The sequence below is a fragment of the Neospora caninum genome, chromosome XI (assembly GCF_000208865.1).
Source record: "Neospora caninum Liverpool complete genome, chromosome XI".
Lineage (NCBI taxonomy): Eukaryota > Apicomplexa > Conoidasida > Eucoccidiorida > Sarcocystidae > Neospora > Neospora caninum.
In genome coordinates this window covers 5299520-5310931 of record NC_018397.1, presented here as the reverse complement: position 1 = coordinate 5310931, position 11412 = coordinate 5299520, and the positions used below count along the sequence as shown (strand labels likewise).

The window sequence follows — 11412 nt, the reverse complement described above, 5'->3', positions numbered from 1 at the left end:
GACGTCAACCGGATATTTTGGGAGCACCTTTTACCACATGGATAAACGCCAAATCGACTCAGGTGTGTCAACACAAAGACACTCAGTCCTCTCGCGAGACAGAGTCCAGCTGGCATCCTCAAATTACTATTTGTGTGTGCAAGCGTTCACGTTCCAGGCAGCACAAGCTGGGCTGGGCCAAGCAAAGCCGATTTGGTACGCGGCAAAGGGAGAGTCGCTTGCGTTTTTCTCGACACGGTGCCCACGAGGGGATACGAGGCAGGCAATGAGTCAGCAGAATGACTTGAATCTTGAATGATCTTTACCCTGTTGGAGCCGAGAGTACAGACAGATTCCTGAAGGCACCCATGCAGATCTCCCGGGCACCCATCTATTCTGCTGTGATCACCTGAATATTCACCAGTGTACTGTGCGGATTAAACTGTAAAACCTGGAACAAGAGAAAGCTATATTGCCTGTATACTTCTTACACTGTTGGCCGTGCAGAGCTGCCGGTTAACAACTTCTCTCTATTGATGATGCTCCCCGGCAAAATGCCTAGACCATCTACGGCGAAGTACGTGAGGGGAATATGACCACCTAATATTGAGGGCAAGTGTTGGAATTCAGAGGAAGAGCGGCTATTGTGGACGGTACGTGGGCAGAGTTCCTCCTCTGTGGAAAAAAAGGGTACGAGGAGTGTTCCACCGTTCTACGTACTACCGAGGCGCTGGAACACTGGTGCTGCTTCGTTGCCCAGCTCCTTTTAAACCCATTTCTTTTCTGATGTGCAGTAAAGGGAAACGACTCACTTGCCTGTTGTGGCGCTATGTGACACACTTTCAGCGGCTAGACACGCTGACTTCTAGTTGCTTAACCAGGTATCTGACAGAAAGAAAAAGAGTGCAAAGCCTCTCGCAACGCTTCCTAACACAGTCTACATGACTCCACGCCGCGACACAACAGGGTCTGGGTCCAACTGAGTTGTGAATTTTTGACAAAACACTTTCCACCTCGGAGGTCACCACCTGTGTCGAGGACCTTTGCAGCCAGTTCCCTCGGAATATGCATGAAACCACGGGCGATCTAGATGCTCAGTAAATGCGCGGCTTCAGTGTTTGCTGCCATAGCGTCCCAAACTAGACGCTTTGCGTTCCTCGCAGTATTTTTTCACCATTCTTATTATCGACAAGAGCACGTGCGCTCGGCTGTGTGTGCTGGCCGTGTTCTCCCGCGCCTGTTCGAGTAGCGACGTGTAGAAAAATTAGGGCAGCACAACGGCACTTTGCAAGAGGCATTCTTCCCAAGACATGTGATTGGTTTACGCGAAGAACTGCACATTAGAGTCGAACCTATCCCAGCGGCTGAGGCTGCCTCCTAGTAGTCCGGTGTCGTTAGCACCGCACGCCATCAGACTGGCCACGTGGCAGCCCATTCCCACGGAGTTACTTCCACTTGGGGCACCCATGTACACGTGAAGGTATAAAAGTAGAGCTACCTTCAAGGAATGCACATACAGATCAATGAAGATATAGACCCAAAGCTATACAGGTGTGCGGGGGCTAGGCGACGGTACGCGCCTCGATCTGCTGTGCGCCTTTATGCGACAGAAGTCTTCTGCCCAACACAGCTGCTGGTTGTTCCCTCTCACTTCGCCAGTTAAGCAACGTCCCTACTGACGGCGCATTGGAGGCTGTCTTCGTCTTTCCCAGTGGCCAGTGGCAGGTGACAAAAATTGACCGCGCTGGTGCGTGAAAGCTTCACTTTCGACGCAGTTTTGGCGGCTTGGCAGAGTTTCTACACCACGGCTCGCCAGAAGCGCCTTGCCGAGGAGAGATATGGGCAGAAGCTGGCTTAGAAGCAACGATTTTCTCGTCAAACCGTTCAATTCCCAATCCAAAATCACCTCAGAACCCGGAAAAACTGCGCTTGAAACGAGCTTTTGACCTGCATCCCCCCCCCTCGTTTCCGTGTCTTGAGCCTCGCTTCTCCAGTCTTTCTCGTCCTCCCTCTAGCGGGCGCCGCCGTGCCGGCCTGAAATTTCACTTTCTGAGATACCGGAGCATGCGTTCGCTTGCTAAAAATGAGAACCGTGCGGAGGGGCCGTGCGAGAGCTGTTCCTTTGTACGTTGGAACTCTTCCATATCTCATTAAGGGGCTAGAAGTTTCCCCATTTAAAAAAACATTTTCACGCTTGTTTTGCGGGCGATGCTCCCCGATATAGCGTGCCAATGTGCCGTTCGACTGGCTTCCGACCAGCCTCTGGCGCCCTGGCTATTCGACTTTTTCTTTCTTACCGAACTTTGCGTTCTCGTCTGTGCTAATAGACAATAATGAACCCTGTCCGTGGGAGTGCGCAAAGAGCTGAGCAACGGTCTCCGATTCTGTCGACTTCCTCTCCCGTCTCTTGGATGGTGTATTGCGGCGGCTGTTCGTGACGGAGCCCCTCCACACAGCCTTGCGAGCTAAAAGGTCTACAAACACATGCACATCCGTGGCGGTTCTTGTACGCGTTTCTTTCAGTTCAGTCCCGTGTCTTGCCTGTTCCTTAAGAACCTCTTTTTGTGAGAGGGACAGCAGGGCATATGCGGAGAACTGACGAGGACTGAGTTAAAAAGGCGCACAGGAATCTGCTGAGCTCTGGAAACGCGCTGCCTCCCTCTAACGGGTTTTTCGCTTCTGTCTCAAAAAGATGGCTGACGCTGTGGACGTTCCGCAGATCAAGAATCTCTACGGTCAGTCCCAATTTCGCCTCCGTCACTCCGGAACGCCCAAGCTACGGCTGGGCCGGTGTGACGATCATGTGGGCACCCAGCACGCTCTAGAGTTTAGTGAGCATTTCTCAGCGGAAGGGACACGGACCCTTTGCCTCACAGCTCTTGGAACGATGCCCAGAGTTCTGTCGGAAACCGCTGTGCTGGCCTCGACGACTGTTTGCCCGGGCGGGAACAGTGTCGACTCGTCCAGTGACCTCGGCGGTGACACACTTCATGTTGACATGCACAAGGCTGTGGCCGGTGTGGGATTCACAACTATGTTGGGAAACGGTTTTTGATCCACCCACGCGTGCTACGTGGTTCTGCCACCGTGTAAAAGGCTGGTACACAGCAACCATCTACGGGGAGCAAGACTTCTTCCCCCCCCCCCCCCCCCCCCCCCCGCAGAGAGGGCTGTTGCGCGTTTTCTCTACGGTCGAAAAAGTCGAGGTACAAAGCGCGTGTCCGATTGACGAAACTCTTCTCTGGTGCCGTTTCCTGACGCGTCGCTCCCGCTGCGTGTATTCTACTGTTCAGCCGAGGCGTGGAAACAACAGTACTCGGATCTACGACTCTCAACCAAACAGACCGAGTCGTGTGGCCTTGCCGCAAACTTGGAGTACATCGCTGTAAGTTGGGCGTTTCACCGCGTCACTCTTTTGTTCCGGGAAGAAGTTGACAGGGCTTCCTGGGAATTCGAACTCTGGTTTCCGTGTTGAACGAGAAACGCGCAGATTCTCATGCACACAAGCGTACCCGCGTGCGTCTACACGTGCTCGTGTGCAAGTAGACATGCCTGTCTGATCTTGCGCGCCAAAAAACCCTGCAGACTTGCAGACAACCCACAAACATATACATATATATATGTAGGATCGTGAGACATGACTCGGGATGGGGCGCCACAGATTCGTTTTTCCCCTCACGTTTTTCTCTTTATGCTCTGCGCGTCGTTCTGGTTTGACTCCGTGGAACCCCGCCTGGCGTAGGAATCGAACTCACCCGTCCGTGTCGGAATCTCCATCGGTTCTACAGAGGTGCGGGTGCATTGATGCGCGTGCGCATGCATCTAAAGCTCGGCGATGCGTGCGGTGCGTGTGTGCGCTTGTGTTCCTTCGACGCGACAGGCTCCATGGGATGTTGGCGGCGGAGGCGTCCTGGGAATTTTGCGCATTGCGGATATCGGGCGCAATCCAGCTGTCGGAAAGATCAAGGGCCACACGTCTTCGATTCAGGACACAAATTTCAGCCCCTTTCACCGCGATATTCTCGCCACTGCATGCGAAGGTAGGTCGTGCAGGCTTTCCTCTCGGGGCAGCGCCGACCCACACGGGAGGCCTGGTCCGCTTTTCCAAGCGAGGGCGAGTTTTTGTCCCTCACTGGAGAGAACCCGTGGTCGCTTAGAGCCGCCGCTCAGAGCAAAGATCGTGCGTTCACCAGCTGATTTCTTTCCCCGTTTTTGCGTTTCCCCGTTTTTCCCGCAAGACACGATCGTTCGCGTCTGGCAGCTCCCCGAGGAAGTGACGGCAGCGACCGAGTTGAAGGAACCGATCGCGACTTTCACCGGAGCGCTCAAGAAGGTTCTCTCCGCCGAGTGGAACCCCGTTGTCTCTGGAGTCCTTGCTTGCGGCTCTTTTGATGGCACGGTGGCTTTCTGGTTAGTCTCCGAGAGTCGCCTGTCTTCTCGCCCGCTTGGCCTCTCTCGCACACGTGGGTTCGTTCATCTCTTCCCTGCTGAATTGAAGTGACCACCCGCCACGCGTGTGCAGACCAGAGTGCGCCACGCGTTTCTTGTTTGTGCTTCTGGGGAAGTATCCGATGCATTCTAACGTGCGCCCGAGGAAAAGGAGAAAGGATTTCTGCGTATATCGTCGTGTAGATCTATACTTGTATGCAGCTGCACAGACATAGCTACACTTGTGTACGGAGTCGTATCTACGTATCTGTTTTAGACTTTCAGGCGGAGATGCAAATACGCATATTTCTGCATCTGTATCCGTATCCATGTCGCCGTTCAGGAATGTGGAAAAGGCAGAAAATTTCGCGTCAGTCAAGTTCCAGGAGTCCCTCCTCAGTTCGAAATGGAGCTGGAAAGGGTACGTCTTTAAAGATTCCCCCCTGGTTTCAACGGGCTGCGGAATGCGGCCTCCTTTCGTATTCGTATATACCGATGCATGCATATAAATGTGGAAAAAATGCTGACGCGTCGCTGCGTGTTGAAACGCGTGCTCTATCTACGCCTACCTATGGCTGCCTTTAACAAGCCACGAAAGGCTCGGGAACGTCTGTACCCGAGGGCTTCAGAGAGACCCGTGCAGGCGTCGGTTTCTAAAAACACAATTGCGTTGTTCTGCATGTGTGTGCAAACCACCCCATAAACATATACATATCTATCTATATTTATATATGTATATATATGTATATGTATATATATATGTGTATATGCATGTATGTGGGGAAGTGAATGCCCAGTTGAATGTGGGTCACCTGCATGGCCGTTTCTCGGACACCGTGTAGACCGTGCGCGGCGGTTTTTCCAGGGACTTGGTTGCATGCACGACGAAGGACAAAGTGCTGAGCGTCGTGGATCCGCGAACCGCCAAGGTCGTCTCTTCCGTCACCTGCCACGAAGGCTCCAAGGCGTGCAAATGCACTTGGGTCGATGGGCTGGCCGGACGCGAAGGCCACGTGTACACAACCGGCTTCGGCAAGATGCAAGAACGTGAAATGGCCATTTGGGACACCCGGAAAATCGACAAGCCGTACGTCGCAAATCCTCTCCGGAGACGGAGCGGTCTCTCGCGTCTCTATACCCATGTGTAATTCCATCTATGCACGCGTTACCGAGGGATCTACGTATGCGCATCCACCTAGATAGGTGCGTTTCTGCCTACGTACGTGTCTCCATGTGCGCATCTACTGCACACATATCCTCTCCACGGATTGGGGTGTAGCGTGCAGATATGCACCACGACCACACCATTCGCATGTATATATTTTATGCATATATATATATATATATATATATATGTTCACATTCGCAGATTGCGCGACGTGGATTTTTCTGTTGGAGCGAATGCTGAACGGTGAATCGTGCCTCCCACCGCTGCACGCCAGGGGCTGTGATGACACCGTCTTCTTGCTTCGTTGCCTCTGACTTTTTCCTCGCAGTTTCTCGGTTTTTTTGTCAGACGCCCCGAAACTTTTCCCTCGCTCCACGTACGCCTTTTCTCGCCCGCCTTTGCGTCTGTGCCTGCAGAGTCTACCAAGCAGAAATCGATCGCGGCTCCTCGCCACTGTATCCGGTGTTCGACGAAACGACTGGGATGCTCTACGTCTGTGGCAAGGTACGCCTGTCTCTGCTTCACACCGTTTTCTTGTTGCCAGTCTTTCCTTTCGTCTCTGGGGGGGGAGTTGCGTTCTCTTCGCTTATCCATCCCACGAGTCGTCGCCTCGACTATCGAAGGAACCTCCACCGGCGGGCGTCCCTGTCTCCCGCAGTAGCTCTGCTTCATGCATGCTCTTCTGCATCCCTACGTTCTCTACATCTGTCTCAGTATGGACTTCCAATCCGTGTAAATCGATACATGTGAGTATATACCTGCTCTGTGTACGTGTCGGTCTATCGCTGTATCCGCATTTCTAGATCTGTGTAACTTCTTACGCATCTTGACTACCGTCGTTGACGAACAGGTCGGGAGTGTATCGGGAGTCTTCCAGTTTTTTTACGGCTCGGGGGGGGGGTTTGCTTTTTTGGACTTTGTGGGAGATGCTGAAAGCGCCGGATGTTCTTTTGTGTCTCCAGGGCGACTCGTCCTGTCGGTACTACCAGTTTCACGGCGGCGTCTTGCGCCCAGTCGACACGTACAGATCGAACATCCCCATCAAGAATTTCTGTTTCATTCCGAAGCTGTAAGCCCCGATCTCTCCAGGTCCGTGTCTCTGCGAGTTCCTGTCTCGGAGCCTCTTGTCACTTTTGCCTCCTCTGTTTCGGTGCCTTCTTCAAAAGAGGAGGATGTCGCGGCGAGCCTGTCTTAACGCCTTGTCGCCACCCTTTGGCGGAAAATGCAACGCTCACCATACTTTTATCCCTTCAGTGCCGGGTACACGCTGTGCAGTCGTGTGTGCGGATGTTTGCATGAACTCAAAAGCGCATATGTACGTATATCCGCACATTCATGTATATATATATATATATATGCAGATGCGTCGTTCCTTGCGTCGGTGCCTCTGTCGGGATATCCACTGTGACATGCATGTATGTACCCGCAAATATATGTATATATATGCATGAATAGGTATGTATATCTGGATTTGGAAGTACCCATTTCAAGGGGTGAAACCGCGATAAAGCGAAATGTGGATCTCTCTCTTTGTGTCGACTTTGTTCTCTACGTGTGTCGCGTAGGGCTGTGGACCAAATGCGCGCAGAGATCGGGCGCATGCTCAAGCAAGAAAACAACAACGTTCTTCAGCCGATCTCCTTCATCGTGCCGAGAAAAAACCAGGATGTGTTCCAAGCGGATCTGTACCCGCCTGCGCCGGATGTCGAGCCTTCAATGGTAGGAGCGCGGGGATTGTCCCCTTGAGAAAAGGGAAAAGGTCAAGAATCTCCAGATGCAAAAAAGTGACCAGCTGGAGGGACGCAGCGGGAAAGGTGTCCTTGTGGCTCTGCGTGTTGTGCGTGGTGAGGAATGAGCATCGCATGCAAATTCTGCTTTTGTCTTCAGACGGCCGAAGAATGGTTCAACGGCCAAAACAAGGCAATTCGCCGACGGTCGATGAAACCCGGTGAGAGACTGGCTGATGAGAACTCGCAAAACTCCCAGCGCCACAGCTCCGCCTCTAAGGCAACAGTGATCTCCCCCGTCCAGCGTGTATTTGCAAGTCAATTCTATACGTCTGTGCAGAAGAGCTTCTCTCGCTGAGTTCCCCATATATATATATACATATACCTACATATATATATATATATATCGATGTGCACATATACCTATATTTCTATGTAGAGATGTCTCGATGTTTTTACCTTCCTGTGTATCCCTATTTCGACACGTATCAACACATTTATATGGAGAGATTTGCATATATGTATGCGTATGAGTGCTTGTGAATCTTCGTGTTTATGCTCGAGAGAACGGCGTCTCTGCTCTTTCGCGATCTGCAGCGCGTGTCGCGGTGTGCGTACACGGCGTTCGCGTGTTTGTGATGAAACGCTCGTGTCGGATTTTTATCGTTGCGGTCACTCTTCGCCTCGCTCGGTCTCTGTTTCTTTGCGTGAACCTTTCTCTTCCCCGTCGTTCCCGAGTTCCATGTTGCGACTCTTTCCGTGGCGCTCCGCTCTTTGTTTTTTCCTGGCGGTTCAGGCGACGTGGTCTCCTCGCAGCCGCGACGCATGACCGTCGACACTGCCTCGGTCTCCGCTCAAGCCGCGAACGCGCTTCCGGCTGCAGACGCTCAAGCCCTCCAGCGAGTACGTTTCGCTTCAAACCGCCGCACCAGAGACACGTACCTACACACACACACACACACACATCTCACACCACATGCATATAGACGCATACTTACCTGCATGCATATATATATATATATATATATATATATATATATATGTATGTATCTGTAGGTATGTACCCGCGTGCGTCGACAAAATTCACACGCACATCCATTCAAACATTTTTGCACCGCGGGCGTTTGGGGTCTGTCGGCGAGTCCGCACGCGCCGTTTTTCTCGTTTTTGTCTCAGCGGTCTTGTGTTTTTCACCCGCGGAGTTTTGTTTTCTGGTCGTGTGTTGTGCAGCTTCAGTCCGAGGTCGCCTCGCTGAAAACTCAGCTGCTTGAGATGGATCGCGTAAGAAGAGACAGAATCGAAGGGCCAGGCTTTTCTTCGCTTTCTAAAAGGAGACGTGCACTCGGATTCGCGTTGTGCCCAAGTGGCGAGTGCCTGAGAAAAAAGAAATCGGTTGCCGTCTAGGGGACAAGGTTGCCGTGGAAGGTCAAGTTGCGTGTAACTGCCCCGTGCGCGTGCGTATTGCTTTTCAGCTTCGCAAAGAAAATGAGGAGTTGAAGGCGAATGCTGCAGAAATTACGGCGGTGAGCACTGTGGTTTCGTAAGAACCTCGCAGCTAGGGCGACAAGACGACACCGGAAGAGATACCCCGCAGCTGTCTTAAGCCGTCCGGCGCGGTGGTGTGACGGACAGCAATCATGAAGAACTTGGTTCACAGTGCAGATTCCTGTGTATACACATTTGTATGGACTGTAACTGTACGACCGCGTGTATCTATATGCATCTCCTATATACATGAGCGTGCATGCGGCTTAACTGATACTACAAAACCATGTATGTATACATATGCCAGTCTGTGCATATATATATATATATATATATATATAGGGAGAGAACGTAGAGGTTATCGACATATGTAGTGGGCCTTTACGATAATAACCAAGATGAGATGAAACCGCGTTTCCACAGAGACTGTAGTATTAGGTTCAGTTCTCGAATAGTTGCCGCATGCTGCTGTTTTTTTTCAGTTGCGCAAGGAAAATGAGGAGTTGAAGGCGAAGGCCAAAGAGCTTGCGGCGGTGAGCATTGTGTTTGCCTAAAAGAGCAGTCTCGAGTGTATGAGGCGATAAGACATTGTAAAGGATACCCCTCAACAGCACAGGTTTTCGTTTCGAAGCGTGGCCTTCTGAGACACCTGAAGTCTCTCTCGTGTCTGTACACCTGCCTACGAAGCCTGTCCGTACATTCAGGCGTATGTAACTGTCTAGCTACATATGTATCTGTTTACACCTGCGGGTAACTGGTAACAAGTCGGAGAGAGGTCAGCTCAAACCAGCGGCGTCGATGCTGGTGCCGTGTGTGTGTGAACGTTTGTGTGTGTGCGCTTACGGAGGATCTTTCTCTCGGTTTCTGTCACTTTCCCTGTTTTTACGCTCTCGCAAGCGCTTTACCCCGGTGAGAGAACAAGAGCGTCTTTCAATATGTTTCCCTGTCCTGCAATTTCCGTTCCTGCGCAGCAACCCGCCACGGCGGTGGAATCTACAGCCGCGGAAGACCCCGCGTTGAAAAAGGTAAAATGGAATATGCCTAACAACACAGATGATAAAATGACATATATATTTATACATGAAACGCCCATATTTACGGCCTGTATATATATATATATATATATATATATATAAATGTTCCTGAGTGTTTACGTGGGCCTTGTTCCTAGGCGTTTTCACGCAGGCACACCCGTGTATCCTATATATACATATACATATATATATATATATATACATATATATATATATATATATATGTAAATGTGCATAGTTGTGCACGTTGAGATTTTGGCGTGTGAAGAGAGAGGTTTTTTCCGGGACACTTTTTTCAGCGAGTGTCTGAACTGGAGGAGGCGTTGAGCAGCGAGAAGGACACGTCAGCACAGCTGGAGATGCGTTTGCGAGATCTGGAAGGCCGCTTCGTTTCGGCCACCAAGGCGCAGAAGGCTGCTGAGCAGACTGCCGAGAAACTCGACTCGCGCGTGAAGGAACTGGAGGCGAAGAACAGCGAACTCAAGACGCAGATGGAGCAAGCGCATGGCACTCTCCACCGCGCGGCTACTCTCACAGGCCTCGACAGCGACATGAAGAACGAACTGAACGAGGTGAGGGAGAAAAGACGCAGGAACAAAGGATGCCGAGAAAAACAAGGCGACAGATCTCTGGAGAAAAGGGATGCGACGGGCAAAATAAATCTCGGCAGCAATTCGTGTCGACAAGGAGAATCTCCCACCGACTCCGACACGAATGGGTGTAACACACCACATAGTCGTCGATCCCCGTAGCATACATACGTGCACGCATATGCAGACATATACATATGTATATATGTATAGATATACCTAGATATAGATATGTCTAGATATAGATGTGTAGATAGATATATATACATATATATGTAGATATATTGGCAGCATCCATATGTGTATGCATATGCGTCGATGGGTTTGCAGTGTATGAATAGGTGGATCTACGATCCAGTCTTGTGAATAGGCCTCTGCATAAACAGAGTTAGATTTGTTTTTGCGTGTTTCGCAGATGCGTGACTTCTTTCGGGACATTCTTCAGCAGGCCCAGAACGAGGCGGCGTAGGCGAAGCGGTTATGCTCTTTCCGTCCCCATCCCTCATGACTCGGATTTCCATGGATCTGTATGCGCCGCGTAACGCTCCGTGGAACAGAGCAAGGGGCATTCAAGGTTGAGTTTCCGTGCGATTTGGTGTTTTTCTCTCTTCTCAACTGCCTCTGCGAAAGATGCACACACGAACTTCTCAATCGTCCTCATAACAGCGCTCGTCATCGGTATACACCTCTACATCTCTACATGCAAATACATATATAGGTACATGCATATATAAATATATATATATATGTATGTATATCTGTATATATATGTATATAAACATGCTTGCACACACATCGGCGACTGTTTACGAGAAATGTTCACGTTTCGATTTCTCGGCGCGGTGTCCTCTGTTTCCGTTCATCTGGTCGAGTGTGTGGGAACGTCGGTGCTGGGGCATCCTGAGCCGTGCATTTGTCTCGCATTTGTTCAGCTTTTGGGATTCAACATGCCAGGAAAAACACACGCATTGACGCCTTGCCGTAGTCGTTTTCCGTTTCGG

The 11412-nt window shown here is 50.9% G+C and overlaps 1 protein-coding gene across 1 annotated transcript; it reads left to right on the top strand.

Moving 5' to 3' along the window:
• Positions 1-2671: 2671 nt before the first annotated feature.
• NCLIV_059340 (conserved hypothetical protein) lies at positions 2672-10880 on the top strand (the record flags this gene model as incomplete). Its single annotated transcript, XM_003885488.1, has 17 exons — positions 2672-2714; positions 3273-3364; positions 3860-4019; positions 4218-4446; positions 4751-4828; positions 5273-5494; positions 5992-6079; positions 6538-6644; positions 7141-7294; positions 7463-7523; positions 8099-8205; positions 8533-8583; positions 8775-8825; positions 9270-9320; positions 9759-9812; positions 10121-10393; positions 10827-10880. 17 exons carry the CDS (start codon positions 2672-2674, stop codon positions 10878-10880), a joined length of 1875 nt encoding a protein of 624 aa, XP_003885537.1.
• Positions 10881-11412: the final 532 nt, after the last annotated feature.